Source organism: Punctularia strigosozonata (assembly GCF_000264995.1).
Source record: "Punctularia strigosozonata HHB-11173 SS5 unplaced genomic scaffold PUNSTscaffold_4, whole genome shotgun sequence".
NCBI classification, from domain to species: domain Eukaryota; kingdom Fungi; phylum Basidiomycota; class Agaricomycetes; order Corticiales; family Punctulariaceae; genus Punctularia; species Punctularia strigosozonata.
In genome coordinates, this window is record NW_006767436.1 from 397,489 (window position 1) to 413,728 (window position 16,240).

The window sequence follows — 16,240 nt, forward strand, 5'->3', positions numbered from 1 at the left end:
TTCTCCATGATTTCGGTCAATCCACTTGAACAACCAGACTCTGGAGCACGCGGAGCGGTGGGAGAGGATATCCCATGGAAAACCCGCCTTACAGAGCGCAATTCGAACGGCGAGCCAGATGCGTGGCGACTCCCACTTGTTAGCAGGGGCTCCTGAGAGGTCCGGGTGGAATGCGAATGAGTGCTGCTGCCATGGTGCCTTAGGACTTGAGGTCTCTCGAACGCCTCGAGTTCTGGAGGAAGATGCGGGCGGAACTGATCTACAGCTACAGGAGTGGAAGCATCCGCGTTCCTACGCCTGGATCCTTGAGGCGCGTTGGAACAAGCCGCAGGAGGATTGGGTGACATAGCGCTTGCTGGATCGCCCTGCACGATGTTCGTCGGTGCAAAACCCGGCCTTGTCGTAGTGGAGCTGACATGCGGACCGGTTTTAGACCGCTCGCGACGTCCCATGCGTCCTGAGCCTTCAAGAGCGGTTCGTCAGAGAGCAACGCCGGTCATATTGAGATATTACCTGAGATGATGGTTGGCGCGCCGGACGGCCAAGGGGGCAAAAGACACTGGGCGCGACGGCGTCGCACCTTATATCGTAGGGGTTCATCATAGCTTTGACAGGGATGCATGGTACATGTTAGAATCGCCGATCGGCGTCACAAAGGGAAGACATTCTGGTATCGGGGCCGCTTCCGACTCGAAGGCATGGATGTGAAACATGGTCATATTTGGGTAACGTTATAGATCGGGGTGTAGCGTCGCCCCAGGCGCCAAAGCGGATTGGCTCGAGGAAGGGGGCCTTCATGCATCACGTGCAACACGACCTGTGAGTTCCAGGCACCGGCCGTGGTTCCCCTTTGTCCTGCAACGACACGAGGCGAGACAAAGAGATAAAGCATAGATATCAACAGCACAACGTCGAAAACAGTCGCACATACGATATCCTAGTACCCCGACCATTCATCATTCCTCGCTCGTCTCCCGTTCTTTGCTCTTCTTCTTCTTGACCACGGGCTCCCCGAAATCGGATGCAACAGCTGCCTCGCTCTTCCTCCTTTTGCGTTCCCTCTTCTCCTCCACTGTTGGCGCTGCCTCTTCTGCGGGAGCGACAAACGCCTCTTGCCTTTCTGCTCGTCTTTTCGCAGTAACCTCTGCTTGCTGATGAAACATGTTGGTAGCCGCCCCAAACTATAGTAAGGTGGATATACCTTCTCCTTTCTGCGTTTGGCTTCCTTCGCCTCCTTTTCGTGGGGCTTGAGAAAGTATTCGCCGGACTCTAGTTGGAGGTCCACCTAAAGCACACCGAGTCAGCAACGAAGTCCGCAAGCGAGCGACGCCGTGGAGCGTTGGAATGAGAAAAGAGAGATACCTTGCGAGGAAGTTGCGCTGGCGGGAAAGGTGTGTAAACCTTTTTCGCTTTATCTTTCTTCGCCATTTCCTCTGGGTCCAAACCGGCTGCTGCCCGCGCCTCCTTTTTGGCCTCGACAGCCGCGTTCTTCCGAGCTGTTTTCTCCGATGTTTTGAGGTGCTTCCTTCGGAACTGGGGTAGGAAGCGATCCCAAGGTTCGGTAGCAAGTTTGGGATCTTTCGCGAGTTCGCGCTTAATCATTAGTTCCTGAAGGAGAAGTAAGAACTCGGCCAAAAAACGCAAATAACAAAGTGCGTACTTTGATACGATATATAGGGTGGATATTCTTCATGCAATCCAGTACTATCCGTCGAACTTCTTTGAGTGATTTGTATGGGCCCATTACGCTGACGGTGCTGCCTTGGACGAGAACGTAACACCTTGTCAAGAGCTCGATTGCCTGTTGGCGTGCGTTCAGGAACAAGAAGGAACAATGAGAAAGCATATAACAACAACCTTCAACGTACTTCCGTCGGGGCCTATGATCCTCTGTCGTCTCTTTACGAACCGCTCCTTATTCCGGACCAGGTTCCCAATCTTGATGATGTCGCATGCCATATCATCCTGAAGTATCTTTACCGCCTGACCAACAGCGACACCTCGCGCAAGCAGTTTTATCATGTCGCGTGCTTTCAAGATGATATAGGGGTCGTATGTTTTCCTCGTCGTCTTAACGGACATGGAACCGTGGATCAGGTCAAGCGTGCACGCAATGCCCTGTGAGTCGCGTCAGACAGGCATGTATGCCGGTGATCTCAGCACCTACATGCGAGTCCAGAGCCGCAGTTACTGCACTCCACACTTCTTGCAAGTACTTCTCGCGATATTTCGGAAATAGGGTGGCGAACGAGGATTCTTCGGTAAATGTTCCTCCTTTGTTATCTTCGGGAGTAAAAGGATCGATTTTCCACTGTCGAAACACGGTTAACGGAGGACCCCCATGGCACGCGTTGAGCTACATACACTGACGCAATTGATTAGCATCACCGTAGCGAGCAGCAGAGTCAGCTTACTGGTCGATATCGTCTGTGTCCCATGCTTTGTGACGAGGGTCAGTTTGAGAAACTAGTTTCGCGCATTCCGACATACGTTTGTCCTTCCTATGCCTTTTGTTCTTGTTGATGACAGGTGCATCTTCACTCCCCGATGCCATATTCCTTCTTTAATATGTGACAAGCTTATATATGGAGCAGACGGGATTATGCAGTCCCAAGGAACTGCAGGATGAGCGAGACCGGGCAAGCAGCTGCAAAAGCTGGAGAAAAGGATGTGACCGTGAGAACTCCATAGTCAACGCCGGCCTTTGACGTCTTTCGCTACTATTCAACACCTTTGTGACCGCCCGCCCACCTCTTCGTTCCCTCTTTCACTTCTGAATCACGACGAACGCGCTTATCCTACGCGTCGCAAAATGGACAACTTTGTTGATGACTTGACGCCGATGGATGAAGTGCCGCTTTCCTACGACGACACGACGACATACGAGGACCAGGTTACGAACGCGAACTCGAGCCTCGCCAACCGGATTTCGAAGTCTCGACTCTATTTACTCGAGGAATCTACGCTGCCTAGGGCGGCCAAGGTGCGCTGGCAGAATGTACGTGAACACCCCGATGAAGGAGCCTGACGTGAGAGTACGTCGGTCGGTAAGCGCAAGCGCGGGGGTGACGAAGAGGGGGAGGAGGAGGTCGCCGAGATCGAGGTCGACGGTGATGATGATGAAGGTATATCACATTGCTGATAAAGTTTGGCCACATTGGACTAACGTGGCCCCATGTCAGATTCGGTGTATAGGAACAACGCTTTATTACTGCAAGGCACTCCAATCGGTTCACTGCCTACGTCCCGCCTTTTCGCGTACGCGACTCATTTCGACGCAAAGCCTATGGGTCTGGAGTGGGTGGACGACACGACATGCGTGTTAGTGTTCGCCTCCAAGGCTGCTGCGCGAACCGCCCACCGCCATCTGCAGAAGTCCGCAGCAGAGGAAGATGACGACGACGGGTTCGTCACCGCGAAACCGGTTCCCGTTACCTTCTGGCCACCGGAGGAGGTCATCAACAGGACTTTGGGCAAGGGCGAGGGTCTCAAGGGAGTCATTCGTATGCGATGGGCACGGAAGGACGACGTGAAGAAGAAGGGGGCAAAGAAGACGAGCCAGTTCTACCGGAAGCATGGAGAGAAGGCGGGGAAGGAGGTGTGGAACCCGATAACGGGACGGGTGGAGGCACCTCCGGGAGACGACAATTACTCCCAGAAGCGGCGGAGGAGAAGCTCGCCTTTGCCCGGCACCGCGGAACTTGACGATGACATGGACCGTTTCTTGGCGGAAGGATCACCACCCCCGGATGAGGAGATCATAGAGGATGAATCGCGACCGTCGGGGAAGATGCATGCAGACCGTCTCGCCAGCAATGGAAAAACGTTGCTCGAACGCACGTCGATGATGCGGGCACATTCGCCTTCCCTCACATCGCGCTCCGTGGCGCCGTTACCTCGACGTGCCAGGCGCAGAGATGCGGATATGGATCCGGGTTCACTTGAGGGTCGGAGAGGGGGCGAAGGCAGGCGATCCCGTGGAGGAAGGGAACGAGGACAACGCACAGCACCCAGGCCGAAGAAGAGCCAACAGGAACTGGACGATGAATTAGAAGCATTCTTGAACGAACGTGATTGAAATCCGCCTCATAGAATTCTACATGTCTGTACTGCATCAAGAGATAACCCCAGCTCAGTTATTTGAACTGTTTTGCCATCGATGTCCAATATATTGTCAAAGTAGACAGCGCCTCAGAGTTGCAGCCGTCCACTGAGGCCAAGTGGGGCCCGCCACGAGTATTGACCCGAGCTACCGGGATCGTGCGCCAAGTACGGGAGATCCTGCTCAGCATTGCCGGTTTTTCAACATCATGTCATGGCAGCGCAGACAAGCTCAGGAGTGCGGGCTTTGCTACGCTACATGCGGCACAAATGGGACATGAACAGATCATTGAATACACCGTCACATATGCATTGTGGTACTTACGCCGAGCCTAGGACGGTCCACGAATTATGCAGCACGCACAGCGACCTGAAGCACTCGCTACATAGTGTGCTAATCATGCGGACGAGCAACCAAGCAGATACATCGCAGCGCGAATTGACGTATCCCTCGAATAAGTCTAAGATCAGACCAAAAATATCTAATCACCATAGCCCTCCAGATCGACGACCTAATCTTCGTCGCTGTCGTCATCCGAATCCGTCGTGTCGCCCTCATACGCGCCCTCGCCGCCCAACAGCTCGCTCATCGTGAGAGGCCGGCCACCTGCGCCTGGCGGAGCAGCGTCGTCATCGTCACCGTTCACTGCTGCAAGGAACTCGTCATCCGAGTCACCCTCCGCGTCCGCAGCGCCGAGGTCCGCCATCTCGGCCTCGAGCGCGCCCGCGTCGATCTCCTCGTCCTCGCCCTCGCCATCGTCTTCGCCGCCGTCGAGCGCCAGGGTGAGCTGCGCCTCGAGATCGTCTTCAGGCTCGTGCCCGTTGAGAGTTAGGGCGGACGTGGATGGCTGCGTGTCCGCCCCGACGACCGCTTCCCAGTCATCATCATCTGAATCATCATCCGCGCCTGCAGGAGGCAGACCCAGAGACGAGGGCAACACCGTGGAATTGGATGCGCTGGGAAATGAGAGCGATAGCGGATTTGGTGCCGGTGCCGGTGCCCGCGGCGGCGGCGAGGCCGGCGGGGACGGCCTTTTCCGTTTCCGCGACGGTGATGCCGGTGCCGGTCGCGAAGGCTTGCCAAAGTCGATCACCTCCGCCTCAACGCCTGCGTCTGCGGAAGAGGTGGGAGGGGGAGGGTCCAAATCCAGCTCAAGGTCAAGGTCAATGCTGTCCGCCTGCTTGAGCTTGCTCGATGACGCAGCCGCGTTGGCAGTGGCCAACGGTTTGGGCGTGCGTGAGGGGGTGCCACTCGGGGAGGGAGTGGCGGCCGTGACGGTAGGAACGGCAGGACGAGCGGGCGGAGAAATGGGTTTTCGGGCGGGGGCCGCTCGTTTTGATGAGGCTGTTGCTGCTGCGAGTATTTCGTCACCGGAGCTTTCTTCCTCTTCTCGACGGATGACCGGCGTCGGGGCTTCATTGGGCGAGTCTTTGGTTTCAGGCGTCGACAATGAGGCTCCCATAGCTACAGTTCGTGGTAAGAAGAGATATTCCAGACGTATGTCCGAGATTGCACATACGCGATCGATTGGCTCGTATAGTTGATTCGTGCGCCCGTACGTGGGTGTTCAGCACGAAATGGGTTTCTATCTTCTCCAGGGTATATTCCTAGCAGCAGGACTGAGTTTGATCTATCCGCAGGAGCATCGCAAAATGTGCTCACCTGTGTGGCTTCATCATAGATGAGGACGAAGTCCATGTCCCTTGGCTTCGCCGGCTCTTGGCCCGAATATATCAAGACATCACCTGGCTGTCCTCAAATGAAGTCAGTAATGCATAATCCACAGTGAGGATTGAAAATTGCCTGCGCTGTGCTCGGACGTTCGACGGTGACGGCCGTCTCTCCCGTCTCCTGGTTCTTCTTCACCTCTATGGTCCCAGGCTTTGTCGGATCGATGGATTCGGGTTTGAAGCCCCCTGATTCGCAGTAGTACTTTAGGTCCAGGACAGAAGAGGTCTTGAGGACGTGTCTCACATTTAAAGGAGTAAAACTCGCGGTCTGGGATGTTGCCCTTCTTCGTGGGCGGGGCGATACCCTTTCGTGCCTTGAGCGCTCTGCGCACAGAGCTGCCGATGTTAACGGAGTGCTTTCCGGTGGCGGGAACCCAGTCAGCCATGGTGGTCGAATGTGAAGCAACCTCACAGAAGATGGAGTAAAGGTATAAGAGCGGGTGAAGGGCCAAGGCGCTAGGGCGGCAGTAGGGCGGCAGCGACCGACTGCACAACCCGGTAGGCCCGGACAATAATAGAATTGCACAGCCACTCACGATCGAAGAGCCGTTCCCAGGTCCGTCACGTGGGGCGAGTAACTTTGGGATGGCCATTCCCCGTCGTACGATGCCCTACCGACGAGCGCAGGCTGCGCTGCTGAACGTCCACCATGACATACCCAAGACTTGTAGTGGTAGTGACTGGAGCTAACAGGTGTGGAATGTGGTATCCTTACCTGCAACGTACTTGTGCTAAGCCGCATCAGCGGGGTAGGCTTCGGGACTTGCCAACGTCTTCTCTTCGAGCTCTCACAGAAGAGCCCACCCGACGCCAAACCTCAAGTCGACCTAGTTACCTCGCAAGAACACGAAAATGACGCGCCAGTGCTTCCATGCGAAGCGCTCACGTTGATATTGGCCTGCAGAAGCGTCAAGCGCGCCGAAGCCGCACGGGAACAACTGTACAAGCTACTCGATACCGAGTTGACGCGTCGAAAGCAGCGAGGGTCGTACGACGATCACGCAGACCGATTCCGCACAAACTTGCGGATAGAGATCCATTATGTCGACATGGCCTCTATTCAGAGCATCCTGCACTTCGGCGAAGAAGTTGGCCACAAGTCGGTTCTGCAGTCGCGTCCTCGAGCTATCCTTAATGAACACGGCCCCCTTTCAGGTACTCTTATGTCTCGCACCTCATATGCAACGCTGGCATTGCAAGCTACAAAGGAATGGATCCCGTGAAAGCCTGCCTTCAGATCACCCGCTCCCCCATGATGGCCGTCACTTCACCCGAGTACAACTACCAGCATGCGGGTGAGATGAGCCCGGACGGTTTGGGCTGGGTCTGGCAATGCAACGTGTTTGGCCACTATGTTCTCGTACGTTTTGGTGCAATCTGAATCGTTCTCCTTGCTGACCTTCAGCCGCGTCCGGCACAGTATCGAACCTTGCAACCCCTTCTCTCTCGGATCCCCAAGAAAGATGTAGGACCAGCTCGTGTGTTGTGGACGACATCAATTGAAGCTTCCCCGTACCACTATGCGGAGTACCCGGGCGACTGGCAACTTCTCCGGACCAGCTATTCTTACGAATGCTCCAAATACCAGATTGACTTGATCGCCTCTGTGCTGGATAGGCGGTCACGGGAAGATAGCGCAAACGGGGACAGCGTGCCGCGAATACGGCATGTGCTCGTACAACCCGGCGTGGTCTCGACCAACTTCGCTAACGCACTGATTGGCGCATTCCTCGATATGTTGAAGGTGGTTGCCTTTTACATCGTGAGTTCGTTTCCTCTATTGTTATGTAGGCGTGCCTCAAACGCATCTACAGGCTCGTGCGCTCGGATCCCCGCACCACACAATCACAGCTTACAAGTCCGCTGTTGCTGGAGTACACATGTGTCTCGTACCGTTGTCTGTCATTCCCCTCTACATATCCGCCTTTTCCTCCTCCTCTCCTTCGGAAACGACGGAAAAACCGTTCTCGCCTTCCGTGCTGCGGCCTGCGAAGAACGACGTCACCAAAAATCCACTGCTGCCTGTGCGCTTCGGCTCGGAAACGGACCGGTGGGGCCACGAGCACGTTGGGCTCACCGTTGTTCAGCAATACGAGAAGCATAGAACGCATAGCAGCGAGTTAGTGGACAAATGCGAAGCGCTATACCAGTCTTTCCTCAAGACCGGTACGAAGGGTACGGAAGCTTGATCGTTATACCCTGAGCTTACGTTTCGTACACCGATTATTTTCATCGCACCTTATGGAAGAGGCGCTGAGCCTGGTCTACGTAATGGACAGCAATATTACGGAAAAGCACAGTATATACAGATCAATACAACGAGGTAAAATGCTAGCAGAGCCAGTTAAGCCAATGAACCATTGTTTTGGCGATCAACATAAACCCGGCTAACTGAGAGAAAGCACAAAACACAGCGGGGTTATGACACCTCCGACTTGCGCTTCTTTTTCTTTTTCTCGGGCGAGTCGCCGTTCGCCCCATCTGCTTTGCTAGTAGCGGCAGCCTTTTCCGCCTTCTTTGCCTTCTTCCGTGCCTTGCGCTGCTCCTCGGTCTCTTCAAGCTCCATCTTATGATCCGCTTTAGCATCCAGATCGGAAACTGGATAGATAATATACACACCGAAACGTCAGCAGCTGGAGGCTTCTCGCTTTCCCTCCGTTTCCTCTTCTTCTCCTTCTTGCTCTCCTCCCCGTCCACCTCCATCGCATTCTCGTCATCGCTTGCCTCCCCGTCCTCCTTCGCTTTCCCTTTCTCCTTTTCAGCCCGCTTCTTCGCTTTACGCTCCTCCTTCGCCCGCCGCTTCTCCTCCTTCACGTCCAACACCGCTTTCACCGCCTTCTCCACCGGTGTCTCGCCCTCGCCCTCCCTCTGCGTCGGCACGAAGTCCGCCGCAGTGTTGTACGTCTTCGCCTCGCCCTTCATCTCGAACTTAGCCGTCTTCTTCGGCCCGTTCGCAAACTGCCGCACGCCGCCGGCGTCCGCCTGGTGCTCGAGCGCGCGCAGGCGCGACTCGAGCTTGGCCCGGTTCTCGAGCCCGATCGTGGGTGCGTCCGGCTCGGATTTGCCCTCTGCGTCCGTGAGCGCGTCCACGCGGATGGAAAGCGCCGCCTTGGTGGCGACCATACGAGCCATCTGCCACGAAGAATCGAGATCAGCTGTGTTCGACACCATCGCGTAGCTAGAACGGTGAGGCGCACCTTGCCCTTCAGCTTGGGGGGTGCTTGGCCGATGAGCGATGCGTGATAGATCAGACCGTACTTGGGCGTATCGTGCTTGGTCTTGAGCGCGCGGAAAAGAGCCTTCTCCGCGCCGAGGATCTGCACCGTACTGGCGGGGTGCTTCGCGAGGTTGAGCAGGCTGCCGGCATGGCTGATCAATCGCGCGCCGACGAGTTCGCCGACGAGCGCGGTGAGATTGGGCGCAATGGCGTTCATGCGGTTGCGGAGGTACTCCGCGAGCTGGGTGCGGTAGGCGGATATCTCGATGACCTGGTCGCAGAGTGCGTGAATGTGGTCAATGTCCGAGTCCGAGATCTCGGTGCCCATGGAGATTTCAGCGGCAGCTTTGATCGTGGCTTCGAGGTCCTCAGGCAGGATTTTGGAGAAGTCAGTGTTGATGGCGTTCGTGCGGAAGCCTATGACATAGCGAACGCGTTAGCGCCGGAGGTACAGAAGCCAACGGGAGAGGTTGTTTACCCATGGCTTTGATGACTTTCGCGTAGGCGAGGTTGTCCGTGAGGATTTTAGCGAGTTCGGGGAAATGCCAGCCATACCATTCCTATGACGGGGGAAGTTCAGCACGAGTGTGATTGCGGAACTACGATTCCATACCTTTACTCGCATGGCGTAAATGTTGATCTCTTTGTCCAAGTCATCCAGCAGAGCTATCGCCTGTACTACCATGGTGTCGACCTTGTCGGGGGAGAACTTGAGCTTAAACCTTGAAGCGCATAATTTGAGCAAGAACATAACACGACACAGTATGGGGAGCGTACCGTGATAATGAATGGCTAAGACCTAGGCTCATGGTAGCGAGATCCTTAGGGTCCAGACCATCAAGTAGCGAAGCAAGCTGCTCCCGAATACCACGAAACAGGTCCTGATACTCCTTGTCCGCGACGACCTTGAGACCGAGCTTCTTGCTGATCGCGCTGCCTGCACAAAGCGATGAGCTTGCAGGAGACAAAAAGTTTCGTGTCATGGACTAACCAAGCTTGGGATCCACGACGGCAAGTTGCTCCTTGCCCTTTCCCTTCTCTACAATCTCGTCCGACAAGAATTTCTTCAGGCCCTTCCCGAGTTTACCCTCTTGGATCGCGGTGATTTCCTCTACCGCCGTCGCGGTCGAGGTGAACCGGTGCAAGCCCTTGAGCTTCAAGCTGTCCAACCCGCAGATCAGTCCATGTTTCTGTACCACGTCTGAGCATCCATGGCATCCCGTATAGACTTACAGCTTGTTTGCCCGCTCCGGAGTTTCGAATTCTTCCCATAGGTCGGGGCTGGTGAGCTTGGCCGAGTCGGTGAGCTTGAAAAGACAGAAGCCCAGAGCGGTTTCATATAGCACAAGCATCGTGAGCAGTCAAGCGGAAGTCCCAAGTAGGCCCCTAGTCTTCAGTCCGCCCGGGCCTTGAAGTGAGCAGACCCGACTGCAGCATGGGCAAAAAAGTTGGTGTGGATCGTGCGAATCTTGTATCCAAATCGGGATGAGTCCCTGAAGGTGGAGGCTGTCATGTTACCGCGAGAGCGCGTTGCATATGGCGCTCATGAAGGGTCCCAGCCGTCGGCTAATAATGCGACTGTTCTCGCTTGTTGGCTTATCTGTCCCTAGACGGCTCGTCGCGAGATCAGAAAGTCGAAGAAAAAGTGAAGTCAGAGGCTACGGGAGTCAGAACTGATACTCGGCTATGCTCTCTCATCTCCTGGTCGTGCTTGGGTTGGCGCTACTGCAGGGAGCTCAGGCAGCCTGGAGGGATCAGTCTGTGCTTGGCTCAAATGCACTACCGACTGCACATGTCTCCGAGCTACTACTGAACGCCTCCGAAATCCATCTCTCGTCGATCACCAACACGCACGGTTACGTCGCGTTGACTCACGCCAAGTACCCCAGTCATCAGGTTAGGGTCAAAAAGACAGACTTTTGCGATCCGACAGTGAAGTGAGTAGTGATCACGAAAACATTGCGCCCCAGCCCGCTCTGACCATCGCGCTCACAGTGTATACACTGGATATCTCGACGTTGACGATGGTGCCAAGCATCTGTTCTTTACCTTCTTCGAAAGCCGACGGGATCCTGACAATGGTGATATACCCTCGTACCTGCTGCACCCTGCCTGACTCAAGCTTACCCTTAAGATGACGTGATGATGTGGATCAACGGAGGGTGAGTAGCGCGTTGGTACAGGTGTGGGTGGCTCGCTCACGTCCTTACGTAGCCCGGGATGTAGCAGCATGATGGGACTTCTCATGGAACTCGGTGTGTGCATATATGCCATTGAATTCGCAGTCCTCCCTGATGACCGTATGCTAGGTCCCTGCCAGATCGACATGAATAACTCGTCGAGCAACGGAACGGTGTGGAACCGGTATTCCTGGAGTGCGCAGCAACGTCATCTCTCTCTGGAAGCTCGTCGTTGCTTACGCCTTCGCAGACTCCGAGGCGAACATGTTCTTCCTCGACCAACCGTACGCCCGCAACAACCCAGTACCGTCGCATTACAACCTCATGTTCCACTCTCCAGAGTAGGAGTCGGCTTTTCCTATGCCGAATTCGGCGAGACGATCAGCACGACGGAAGACGCCGCGAAGAATGTGCACGCGTTCATCACCATCTTCTTCGAGACGTTCAAGCAGTTTGCCGGCCGGCCGCTCCATCTCTCCGGAGAGTCGTACGGGGTGCGTAGTGAACCTGCCTCATGAACCCGTGTATTCCCTACGGTAAGCATATTGACGGGACGGGGTATCATAAACAGGGCCGATACCTCCCCGTTTTCGCAAGCGAGATCTACGACCAGAACCAGATCGCGAAGGCGGAGAACCGGACGGTGATCAACCTCCAGAGCGTGCTGATCGGTAACGGGATCACGGACATATCTACGTGGGTTCTCCTTTGCTACGTATTATCAACGTCGTTTGGTTGACATTGCTGACTTCACGTGAAGCCTGTATGAAGGGCGATACGCGATTGAATGCGGCACGTCGGCTTTGGAGGTGCCTTTCCAGTCTATAAGCACCTGCGTGCGCATGAAAACCGCGGTGAGTGACACGATTTTACATGCTCGGCGACCCTGGATGTGGGGTAACCTCGCCTCGTGAACTTTATCACACATATTGATCAGGGACTGTATGCGCGCAGCTTCCCCGTTGTCAAGCGGCGATGCGCACGAGCTGCATCGACTCGTTCGACGCCATGAACTGCGGTGCCTCCGTCGCGTTCTGCGATTCACAGCTGAGTACGGGTTACTGGGCGAGCGGGCGCAACGTCTACGACATCTCCAAGGTACGTGAGCAGATCTCCTCGTTCCATGAATCCGTCCATTAAACTAACTTATTCCCCGCCTTTTGTTTTTCCCACCATCGCCAACCCAATCGTTCTCCTGGCCACCTCGGACTCGGATATGACGCCGAAATAGCCCTGCCTCGGTGATGGGCTGTGCTACCTCGAGAACGGCGCGATCAAAGCCTATCTCGACCGCCCGGAGACGCGCGAGCTGCTCGGTGTCGAAACGCCCAACAACTTCTCCGCCTGCTCGCGCGACGTCGGTGCCGGCTTTGCTGCCCATCTCGACAAATGGGGTGCGTAGGTCCACACCCTATCTGCATCTCCTTCCTCCTGAACAATGGGGCGATCCCTAACTCTCATGTTCGTTCATGTACACAGCGGTACCCACGCAATACTACGTCGCGGGCCTGCTCGAGCGCGGCGTGCGCGTGCTGATCTACGCGGGCACGTACGATTGGCAGTGCAACTGGGTCGCGAACAAGCTCTGGGTCGACAAGCTCGAGTGGAGCGGGCATGAAGAGTACGTCAAGGCGGAGTGGCGCGACTGGCGCGTCGGCGAGGACGGGGAGAAGGCGGGAGAGACCAAGAGCGCCGCGGGGGGTCTGCTCACCTTCGCGACCGTGCGCGGGGCCGGACATATGGGTGAGTATACTTATTGCTTTAATCTTGATTGAGCTTCGCCCTGAGGGGGAGGCTGTCCCCTTGGCGAGATCTGCGAAATGGGATCGCGAAGGCTAAATCGCACGTTTCCTTGACCCGTTACTCACCTACGCTCATATGCAGTGCCGCATGACAAGCCCGCAGAGTCGCTCGCGATGGTGTCCCGGTGGCTCGCCGGCGCGGATCTTTGACGAGATCTGAAGCGTCGCGTTCGCCTTGGTATATGGGTCATAGGGAAGCATCACCGAGTCACTCTTGATCCCGTTCCGTGGCGATGCGCGCAAAAGGCAGTTCCATTGTATACTATGATTCACGTTCCAGTTCATCATGAACGTATACAGCCATCATACAGCTATGTTGACCCTGTACGGTGCCTGATTGATGTGTGATGCTCGCCCCGAGTTCACCGTGTTAACTCCCCACCATTCGCCGAAGCATGTAACCCAATAGAAATAATGATCACCCCCTATACGTCCATGCGTCGAGTTGCGTGCTAACTCCCTCGGGGAGAGCGGACGATTTCCCGACATAGCGGATGAGGCTTACATCTCGAACTCAACGCTGGATACACTGTGACCCGCTGGCAGAGAAGCATCGTTACGGACGTTTTGATCAGGAATGGGGAACTCGGAGTGCGCGCTGATTGGAGACCGTGGTATTTGGAGATCGGGACCCCGAACAGTGGCTCGCTGTCCATTGCCTGTCCAGCGCCGCGTCCACCAGCGTCAGGCTCTATTTACGGGATCCCGTTCCCTTGCCTGCCCAATGCGAATATGTTTTTCTCGCCACACCAAGTATACACCCTGTCGGTGATACGCTGGACGATGCTGAGACGAGCAAGCGATGGTGAGGTGGTATTCAGTGTTGCATGCTGTGACCAGTCTCCGCCGGGGTCCCCCCGCCCCGAAAGCCTGGTAAAGCACGACCAACTCGCACGGCCCTTGGCGACGAAAACACCATCACGTCTCCGTTTTTATAAACCCTGGAGAGATGTACTCGCCTCGTTGGTCTCTACCGTCCTTCGCCCCCTTCGTCCTTCTCCGTTCCCCCCCTTTCCGTACGTCCTCCTGACATCCGTATCGAAAACCGTGCAGTTAACTGACATGGGGCTGTTTGCAGGTCTTTCCTTTGGGTTGCCCGGTAGCGCCCCTGGATATCCCTCCGATCCCTTAGCAGCAGTGCTCCTTTCGCTCGTTTCACGCACACACAGGGCTCCCAGCTCCGGCAGCATATACATCTAGTTGAAGAAAAAATGCGTTTCTTTGCGTCTGCGTCTCTCCTCGCCGTTGCGGCACCTGCCCTCATTTCGGCACGGCCCGTTCGCCGGACGGCCAGCGCCACTGACATCCTTGTGTTGAGTGAGTTTTTCTGTGCGCTAGCTCTGCGTATATGCGTGGGTCTGACATCATTTTTCCAGAGTTTGCGGATGTCCTTGAACAGCTCGAGTCCCAGTTCTACTCCCAGGCGCTCCAGAAGTTCCAGGAGTCGGACTTCACCAGCGCTGGTTTCTCCAACGCTGCGATTGCGACCGAACAGTTCACCGCCATCCAGAGCGATGAGGCGACCCACGCGAGCATCCTCGAGGTTAGTATCCCTCGGTCGAAATATCAAGGGCTTGCTGATATGAACTCGCATCCCAGGACACCATCACGAGCCTGGGCGACTCCGCCATCTCCGGCTGCTCCTTCGACTTCTCGAGCGCCCTGACGGATGTACCGACCATGGCTGCCACCGCCCGAGTCGTCGAGAACCTGGGTGTCGCGGCCTACCTCGGCGCGGCGCACCTGCTGGACGACCCCGTCCTGCTCACCGCGGCCGGCTCCATCCTGACGGTCGAGGCCCGCCACCAGACCGTGCTCAACATCTTCTCCGGCTCCGGCTCCGCGATCCCCAGCGCGTTCGACCTCGGCTTCACCCCCTCGGAGGTGCTTGCCATCGCCAGCCCCTTCATCTCGGGCTGCGACACCGGTGTCCCCGGTACGCTCCCCCTTTTGTCTGCGTCTTGAGTGATGCTGACTGATTTCTGAACCCGAATAGCCAACCCCTCGCTGTCGATCACGAACCAGGGCACGGTCACGACCGGCACCTCGCTCTCCTTCAGCTCGAGCGCGCTCAACGGCTCGACCGACGGCCTCTTCTGCAACATGCTCATCGGCGGCCTACCCTTCGCGATCTCGCTCCCCTTCAGCCAGTGCGTCGTCCCCGCCGGAATCAACGGCCCCGTCGCCATCTGGATCATGTCCGACGACCAGCCCGTCGCCGCGTCCCCCGTCGACCGCGACACTTCCAAGCTCGTCGCCGGCCCGACCATGGCCTTCATCGACACCATCTCGCAGTCGCTCCCTGAGGCCGCCCGCACCGTCTCTGGCACATCGTCCTCGTCGTCCTCGTCTTCCAGCTCGGACTCGTCCAGCTCCGGATCGGACTCGAGTTCCGGTTCGGCGTCGAGCACCGACAGCGCGTCGACCGTCGTGAGCACGTCGACCATCAGCTCCGACCAGGCGAGCTCCATCATCGCCAGCGCGTCGGCCACCGCGTCCGGCGCCGCCGCCACGTCGAGCGCCGCCGCGTCCGGCGACAGCTCGAGCTCGAACCCCAACCCCGCCAACGACGCCGCCGCGGGTATCAACATCTCCTTCGCGAACATGTTCACCGGCCCGTCGCCCGACGGCCACACGAACGTCATCGGCTGGACGAACATCTAAACAATCTCGTTCGTTTTCGCCGCCGCGTTTATCCCGTAGGGGATAGATTTGGGGATGGGCCGTATGGATGGGGGACGGGAGGTACATAGTAGGGATCAGCTCTTTTTTTAATCGATAATCGGACACTTCTTCGCGGAGACGATCCGCCTTCAACGAGCAATATGGACTATCATTGGGCTGACTAGAGCGCACACCTCGTTCCTCAACGCAAACCTTGTTCGCATCTTTTTCTCTCTTCTTTATCTCTGTCTTGGTTGTTATTTTGTCCTTGGAGCGCAAGAGATCATTATGTACTCGCTGTACAAGCCTTTGTGTATGTGGAGCGCTGTCACCTTACAATCTCACACTGGACGAGGGGTGGTTTTCCTCGAGGACTGGAAACGCAGCTGTATAAGAACGCTCCGACGGCGACAGCGTCATGCGCCTATAAGCACTCGACTAGACTCGCTGGCTCTGCTGGCTCGTACATAGAAGGCTCCAGAGTGTTTGGCAACCCCGAGCAACCACTTTTGGCTCTGCCCGGTTGCCGCGTGTGCAACCACGAG

At 56.3% G+C, this 16,240-nt stretch overlaps 6 protein-coding genes across 6 annotated transcripts; 3 read left to right on the forward strand and 3 right to left on the reverse strand.

The window, feature by feature from the left end:
* Positions 1-956: 956 nt before the first annotated feature.
* PUNSTDRAFT_65299 (ribosomal RNA assembly protein mis3) lies at positions 957-2,554 on the reverse strand (the record flags this gene model as incomplete). The annotated part of the gene is made up of 9 exons (XM_007381717.1): positions 957-1,151; positions 1,202-1,285; positions 1,363-1,608; positions 1,661-1,801; positions 1,858-2,118; positions 2,168-2,311; position 2,365; positions 2,415-2,439; positions 2,491-2,554. 9 exons carry the CDS (start codon positions 2,552-2,554, stop codon positions 957-959), a joined length of 1,161 nt encoding a protein of 386 aa, XP_007381779.1.
* A 203-nt stretch (positions 2,555-2,757) lies between these two features.
* PUNSTDRAFT_84186 (uncharacterized protein) lies at positions 2,758-4,152 on the forward strand. The gene is made up of 3 exons (XM_007381718.1): positions 2,758-2,983; positions 3,053-3,125; positions 3,183-4,152. The coding sequence occupies exons 1-3, from the start codon at positions 2,813-2,815 to the stop codon at positions 4,076-4,078; spliced, it is 1,140 nt and encodes a 379-aa protein (XP_007381780.1). The 5' UTR covers positions 2,758-2,812; the 3' UTR covers positions 4,079-4,152.
* Positions 4,153-4,476: 324 nt separating this feature from the next.
* Positions 4,477-6,283, reverse strand: PUNSTDRAFT_125204 (uncharacterized protein). The gene is made up of 5 exons (XM_007381719.1): positions 6,077-6,283; positions 5,906-6,018; positions 5,765-5,851; positions 5,622-5,709; positions 4,477-5,566 (listed from the first exon to the last, which is right to left on the reverse strand). Exons 1-5 carry the CDS (start codon positions 6,216-6,218, stop codon positions 4,614-4,616), a joined length of 1,383 nt encoding a protein of 460 aa, XP_007381781.1. The 5' UTR covers positions 6,219-6,283; the 3' UTR covers positions 4,477-4,613.
* Positions 6,284-6,632: 349 nt separating this feature from the next.
* Positions 6,633-10,468, reverse strand: PUNSTDRAFT_84189 (Nop-domain-containing protein). Its single transcript, XM_007381720.1, has 11 exons — positions 10,283-10,468; positions 10,041-10,210; positions 9,827-9,986; positions 9,663-9,771; positions 9,528-9,609; positions 9,030-9,466; positions 8,452-8,964; positions 7,647-8,398; positions 7,253-7,594; positions 6,988-7,192; positions 6,633-6,931 (listed from the first exon to the last, which is right to left on the reverse strand). The coding sequence occupies exons 1-8, from the start codon at positions 10,399-10,401 to the stop codon at positions 8,252-8,254; spliced, it is 1,737 nt and encodes a 578-aa protein (XP_007381782.1). The 5' UTR covers positions 10,402-10,468; the 3' UTR covers positions 6,633-6,931; positions 6,988-7,192; positions 7,253-7,594; positions 7,647-8,251.
* Positions 10,469-10,603: 135 nt separating this feature from the next.
* PUNSTDRAFT_50943 (peptidase S10 serine carboxypeptidase) lies at positions 10,604-13,436 on the forward strand. The gene is made up of 13 exons (XM_007381721.1): positions 10,604-10,986; positions 11,045-11,130; positions 11,184-11,211; positions 11,264-11,304; positions 11,359-11,424; positions 11,480-11,513; positions 11,570-11,723; positions 11,801-11,925; positions 11,990-12,083; positions 12,184-12,327; positions 12,461-12,623; positions 12,709-12,972; positions 13,114-13,436. Exons 1-13 carry the CDS (start codon positions 10,736-10,738, stop codon positions 13,179-13,181), a joined length of 1,518 nt encoding a protein of 505 aa, XP_007381783.1. The 5' UTR covers positions 10,604-10,735; the 3' UTR covers positions 13,182-13,436.
* A 594-nt stretch (positions 13,437-14,030) lies between these two features.
* On the forward strand, positions 14,031-16,054 carry PUNSTDRAFT_142336 (uncharacterized protein). Its single transcript, XM_007381722.1, has 5 exons — positions 14,031-14,047; positions 14,110-14,348; positions 14,408-14,574; positions 14,631-14,967; positions 15,028-16,054. The coding sequence occupies exons 2-5, from the start codon at positions 14,243-14,245 to the stop codon at positions 15,693-15,695; spliced, it is 1,278 nt and encodes a 425-aa protein (XP_007381784.1). The 5' UTR covers positions 14,031-14,047; positions 14,110-14,242; the 3' UTR covers positions 15,696-16,054.
* The last annotated feature ends 186 nt before the right edge of the window (positions 16,055-16,240 follow it).

Excerpts from the sequence above, each read along its gene's own strand:
- PUNSTDRAFT_84186 (XM_007381718.1), top strand. The coding sequence starts at position 2,813 with ATGGACAACTTTGTTGATGACTTGACGCCGATGGATGAAGTGCCGCTT. Across the intron at positions 2,984-3,052 it reads CGCTGCCTAGGGCGGCCAAG|CGCAAGCGCGGGGGTGACGA; the intron begins GTGCGCTGGCAG and ends TCGGTCGGTAAG. Across the intron at positions 3,126-3,182 it reads CGACGGTGATGATGATGAAG|ATTCGGTGTATAGGAACAAC; the intron begins GTATATCACATT and ends GCCCCATGTCAG.
- PUNSTDRAFT_125204 (XM_007381719.1), bottom strand. The coding sequence starts at position 6,218 with ATGGCTGACTGGGTTCCCGCCACCGGAAAGCACTCCGTTAACATCGGC. Across the intron at positions 5,852-5,905 it reads AACGTCCGAGCACAGCGCAG|CCAGGTGATGTCTTGATATA; the intron begins GCAATTTTCAAT and ends ATTTGAGGACAG. Across the intron at positions 5,567-5,621 it reads TATACGAGCCAATCGATCGC|CTATGGGAGCCTCATTGTCG; the intron begins GTATGTGCAATC and ends CACGAACTGTAG.
- PUNSTDRAFT_84189 (XM_007381720.1), bottom strand. The coding sequence starts at position 10,401 with ATGCTTGTGCTATATGAAACCGCTCTGGGCTTCTGTCTTTTCAAGCTC. Across the intron at positions 9,987-10,040 it reads CGTCGTGGATCCCAAGCTTG|GCAGCGCGATCAGCAAGAAG; the intron begins GTTAGTCCATGA and ends CGCTTTGTGCAG. Across the intron at positions 9,772-9,826 it reads CTTAGCCATTCATTATCACG|GTTTAAGCTCAAGTTCTCCC; the intron begins GTACGCTCCCCA and ends ATGCGCTTCAAG.
- PUNSTDRAFT_50943 (XM_007381721.1), top strand. The coding sequence starts at position 10,736 with ATGCTCTCTCATCTCCTGGTCGTGCTTGGGTTGGCGCTACTGCAGGGA. Across the intron at positions 11,212-11,263 it reads ATGATGTGGATCAACGGAGG|CCCGGGATGTAGCAGCATGA; the intron begins GTGAGTAGCGCG and ends GTCCTTACGTAG. Across the intron at positions 12,328-12,460 it reads ACGTCTACGACATCTCCAAG|CCCTGCCTCGGTGATGGGCT; the intron begins GTACGTGAGCAG and ends ACGCCGAAATAG.
- PUNSTDRAFT_142336 (XM_007381722.1), top strand. The coding sequence starts at position 14,243 with ATGCGTTTCTTTGCGTCTGCGTCTCTCCTCGCCGTTGCGGCACCTGCC. Across the intron at positions 14,349-14,407 it reads CACTGACATCCTTGTGTTGA|AGTTTGCGGATGTCCTTGAA; the intron begins GTGAGTTTTTCT and ends TCATTTTTCCAG. Across the intron at positions 14,968-15,027 it reads CTGCGACACCGGTGTCCCCG|CCAACCCCTCGCTGTCGATC; the intron begins GTACGCTCCCCC and ends GAACCCGAATAG.